This window comes from Oncorhynchus masou, chromosome 18 (assembly GCF_036934945.1).
Source record: "Oncorhynchus masou masou isolate Uvic2021 chromosome 18, UVic_Omas_1.1, whole genome shotgun sequence".
NCBI classification, from domain to species: domain Eukaryota; kingdom Metazoa; phylum Chordata; class Actinopteri; order Salmoniformes; family Salmonidae; genus Oncorhynchus; species Oncorhynchus masou.
This window is the reverse complement of record NC_088229.1, coordinates 68,359,307-68,363,701: the sequence shown is the minus strand read 5'-3', so window position 1 is coordinate 68,363,701 and position 4,395 is coordinate 68,359,307. Positions and strand designations below refer to the sequence as shown.

The window sequence follows — 4,395 nt, the reverse complement described above, 5'->3', positions numbered from 1 at the left end:
CGCTTCTTAGTGTGTATGTACTTCTCACAACCACCATAAAGAGGATATGCATAGCAATGCATAGGCCTCAATGTAAGGCTACATACGATTAAAATAAAATCATATTTAAAAGAATGGACAGGGCCAAGGATATTATGGATCATAATCACTACTTGCTGCAATGGTATGTGACTTGCAGATGATATCTCTACTTCTACTTCCCCAAATGTCTCTTTTAAAAGGGATAACATTTGAATTGAAAAGACACCTGCCCTTTCTGGTTGAAGAAACACTTCAGGGAAGACCCGCATCAGTTTCTCTCTTCTGAATTTGGTGAGGGTCTTTACGATTTTAGAAGAACGTTTAACTATTGTCTTAAAAAAGAGCGAGAGAGACATAATATCAACATGGTTATGCCTCAAAAAGTTTAAATTAAGGGCCTGGATTCGGGATTTGGACAATGTATCATTTAAAAGTAATTTCTGATTGAGCCGACAGGAATGTGGTCTCTGCCAACACAGAAACATTGCCTTTAAAATGTGCATTGCAGACAAAGCGCGATCAGATTAAATCCTGGCCTAAAATGTTCTAATTTGTTGTTGGCAAAAAACATTGTATTATTTAAATAATAATTACATCTATATCCTACGCGAATCTGTAACTCTGTGGGTTCTCCTGAGTAATACACTTTTTGACATAATTCTGTTTTATAGGAAGAACTGCAGTAGAAGGCCAAAAGACCACCACGATCTTCGATCCATCATCATGGGAGTCGTAACTGTGTCTATTCTTGCCTGTCTCCTCCTCACCCTTCTGGGAACTGGAGCCCTCCGCCACGATCCTCATTGTAAGTGACAACCAATCCCATTTGAATCCAGTTTATTTTGAATATCTTTTTTTTCTCTCTTCTATTTGCTGTTCTATGTGATTAGTAGTAGTTAGGTTTCAAGCTTGCAGGAATTTAAAATAAAAAATACATTCTCTGCAGATATCTGTCCAAGTGGATATACTGGACCAGACAGTGCAATACCCCATTGCTACAGAATGGTTAATAAACAAATGGGATGGCAGCAAGCACTGGTAAGTGTCCACCTGCAGCGAATCTAATCAACACTTGCATTTACAGTGATGGTGTAAAAGAGAATATTAAATAACTTAAACTTCCAATTAATATGACCTTATTTTTATTACACTGACACTAACTTACAGGCAGCTCAGTGGCAAGTAACATTCTGCATTTCATATTACAGTAGACCTACTGCAATATAAATATTAGGGCTGTCAGAGTAAATCAGTTAACTCATTTGAACTTTTTGTAATTTTTATGCACTAAAGTTTTAATTGTGATTAATCATATTGTTTGAAAGTGTTCGAAATACAGTGAAAACATCCAAAATACAGAATCTATACAGCGAATAATGCTACCGTATTCGGAATGAATTAATGGATGAATTAAATTAGGGGGAGGGGGTTGTATTTAACAGTATTTTACTGTATTTACCAGGGATTAGTACAAGCAAACCTAAAAGTGTCAATGTGTTTTCCAATGAAACGCACCAATGCATTTATTTGGAATGTTTTGAAAAGTTGTTTTCATCTATTTCATCCATAGCCACTTTTTATGTTATTCATGTTGTGTTTCTGCAATACTCAGGCTGCGACTACACAGGCAGCACAATTCTGATATTTTTTCACTAATTTGTCTTTTGACCAATCAGATCACTGCTGAAAAAGATCTGATGTGCAAAAATCTTATGCGATTGGTTAAAACACCAATTAGTGGAAAAAAAGATGGAGGCTGAGACATTTCACTGTTGATAATACCCCAAATTACCATATAAATTAGTTTTCCGTCCGTGTACCACTACTGATCAAATGTCTACAAAGTCAAGGCTTGTAAAATAAATCAATTAAAATATGGATGTTTCTTCATAAAGGATTACTGCAAGAGAGATAGGGGCACCCTTGCTGCTGTCCACAGCGTCGAAGAATACCAGCTTCTACTTTCCATGGTGAAGCAGACCCAGAGTATCTCTGCTTACTCCTGGGTAGGACTGAATGATCTGGATCAGGTAAAACAATCCTTAACACTCATGTAGCACTTGCTAAGGTCTTGTTTCACATCTCTTTAATTTGGGCAGTTGATAAGTTACAACTGCCCTTCACTGAGATGTTGATAACCTTGAAATGTTCTCCCTGACAGGAAGGGACTTATGTGTGGACTGATGGGTCATCCGTGAATTGGTTCTGGTCCGAAAGTGCCAAAGCTCAGCAGTGGGGAGAAGAAGACTGTGTGGCACTGAACTCTTATGCAGGTCAGTAAACTTTAAATTGGATGTGTGACTCTTATTCGTATTGACAATGCGCCTTTTAAAGGCAACGTTCCCGCATTCACGGAGATCACATTCAAGGTAAACACTGCAGACGTCTGCTCAATTGGAAAATACCTTTAAATGTCAAGCATGCTACAATGCAGTTCCGTTTGAAGCCTGGCCTGAAGCATAGGGACCCTGTATGAAGGACTGAACAATCAAATACATAGTAAGAAGTGCATAAACACGGTCAAACTTCACAGTTACATATCATATGATGTTTGTAATTTTCCATATTTGTCACATTGATTGAAGCGTTGTTGTCATTACTCTGTTGCCTTCCACCGAGACTAATATGGACATTGTCCTCTACAGGGGCTGAGGGCTTTGATGACATCAAGTGTGACAGTAGCTGTACCTTTGTCTGCATGAGAATTGCTACGGGTGGAGTAGCCTAAGATGGCAGAGGAGTCCAACACCATCCACACAGAGTGCGAGCGTAAAGGAATTTCGCCAACATACTCTGATTTTATTTTTCTGCTATCGCACGTAAAGTCCTTTGCGTTGATTGAGGACCGATTGAATACTTGAAGACAATATGATAAAAAGTGATCTAATGGCAATTATACTATCTTCGGTTGCCATTGTCAATTGTTAAAGTTATTGTCAGGTTGATTCTACAATTGCATTTTCTCTCATGTTTTCTGTATGTTACTAGCCTTAAGCTACCAACCGTCGAGGCACCCAAGGTTTATCCACAAACAAACGGTTCAATCCCCTCACTAACTCAAAACCGACCATTATCTAAGAACACAAACTTGATAATGTTGAATGTACAGAGGAAATTAGTCTCAGCACATTTTTAATGGTTTGACTCTTATATGGAATATTGAAAGAATTGGTTGAATTGTGTCATCCTGATTATCCCTCAATGCTTCAATGCCTCTTTGAATAAAACCTTTCAGCTTCACCCATTCTCCGGCATGGTCAATCTATTTTACATATCGTTTTCTATGTCATAGCTTGATTGATAGGTGTCTGGTACCTTGTACCATGCGTGAGACATCAAGGAGGTGATACTAACATCACACGGCGGTCGGTGCCCTTTGAGATGAGAGAGGAAGATATTTTTTTAATCAGCGTGGCCTTATTTCTATTACACCACATTGGATGACTGACATTCATATTCCATTCACCCAGTTCAATGCAACATTGATAGATTTCGCCTAATAGTCACATGATACTCGAATTTCCCCTATAACCATCATGAGGTTGCTACAACGTAGTCTATGAACGAACGATTAAAACGTAGGTGCACACATGTCCAGAGAAAGATTTGAGGTGACAGACAGACCATGACACATTCAATACCGTCTTGCACATTCCTGCCTGTATCTAGCTGATCTAGGGTGTAATCATTAGTTCAAATGGACAAATTCAGGTATGTTTATGCCCGTTTCATTCCGCTTTCTTCCGTTTAAATTTGAATTCCAACAGAATCAACAGAATCGGCGGAATGGATCCATCCCTGATCACAAGCAAACAGTTCACTTTCATAACAAGATCAAACAGCTTGTTGTATTCCTTCTCGCATACGCGTTTTCCTTCTCTCCCCTCTTCCCTTCACAACACATCAGCTGTCTGTGACCTATGCGGAAAAAAACCCTGTTCCAAGCCAAACCTTCCTATCATACAGCTACACACAGCCTACATCGTTGTCACCATTTTAGCTAAAGTAACGTCATAGTCAACATACCGTAGCTAATGGAACTAACGTGTTAGCTAGTAAACCCGCTACAATCATGCAGTACAATCAGTAAGCAAATAGCAGTTACACCGGCAGGCCCCTGTAGGCAATCAATTAGAAAAACTAAACTAATTAGTTACCATGACTTGGAAGAGTTCCAGTTTTGGATAGTCACAGCCAGCTAGCTAACATGGTATCCCTCTCTGTTTGAGTAGGCTAAACTATCTAACTGCCTTTGCTACCTATGTAAATAACATTTAAAGTAATTAAAAAATATATATAGCTAGCTCTCTATCTCGTCACTCCTTCATTTTTAAAAGAAATGGTTCAACTATTGTCTTTCTCTCTCTTTGAGTC

The 4,395-nt window shown here is 38.7% G+C and overlaps 1 protein-coding gene across 1 annotated transcript; it reads left to right on the top strand.

Annotated features, from left to right (window-relative positions):
- Positions 1-229: 229 nt before the first annotated feature.
- Positions 230-3,261, top strand: LOC135503771 (C-type lectin domain family 4 member M-like). Its single transcript, XM_064921916.1, has 6 exons — positions 230-312; positions 693-826; positions 968-1,059; positions 1,917-2,051; positions 2,183-2,294; positions 2,667-3,261. Exons 2-6 carry the CDS (start codon positions 745-747, stop codon positions 2,747-2,749), a joined length of 504 nt encoding a protein of 167 aa, XP_064777988.1. The 5' UTR covers positions 230-312; positions 693-744; the 3' UTR covers positions 2,750-3,261.
- Positions 3,262-4,395: the final 1,134 nt, after the last annotated feature.

Bases quoted from the DNA above. Each gene is read 5' to 3' on its own strand.
- LOC135503771 (XM_064921916.1), top strand. From the start codon at position 745: ATGGGAGTCGTAACTGTGTCTATTCTTGCCTGTCTCCTCCTCACCCTT. The intron at 827-967 runs GTAAGTGACAAC...CATTCTCTGCAG, and splicing joins CCTCCGCCACGATCCTCATT to ATATCTGTCCAAGTGGATAT. The intron at 1,060-1,916 runs GTAAGTGTCCAC...TTCTTCATAAAG, and splicing joins TGGGATGGCAGCAAGCACTG to GATTACTGCAAGAGAGATAG.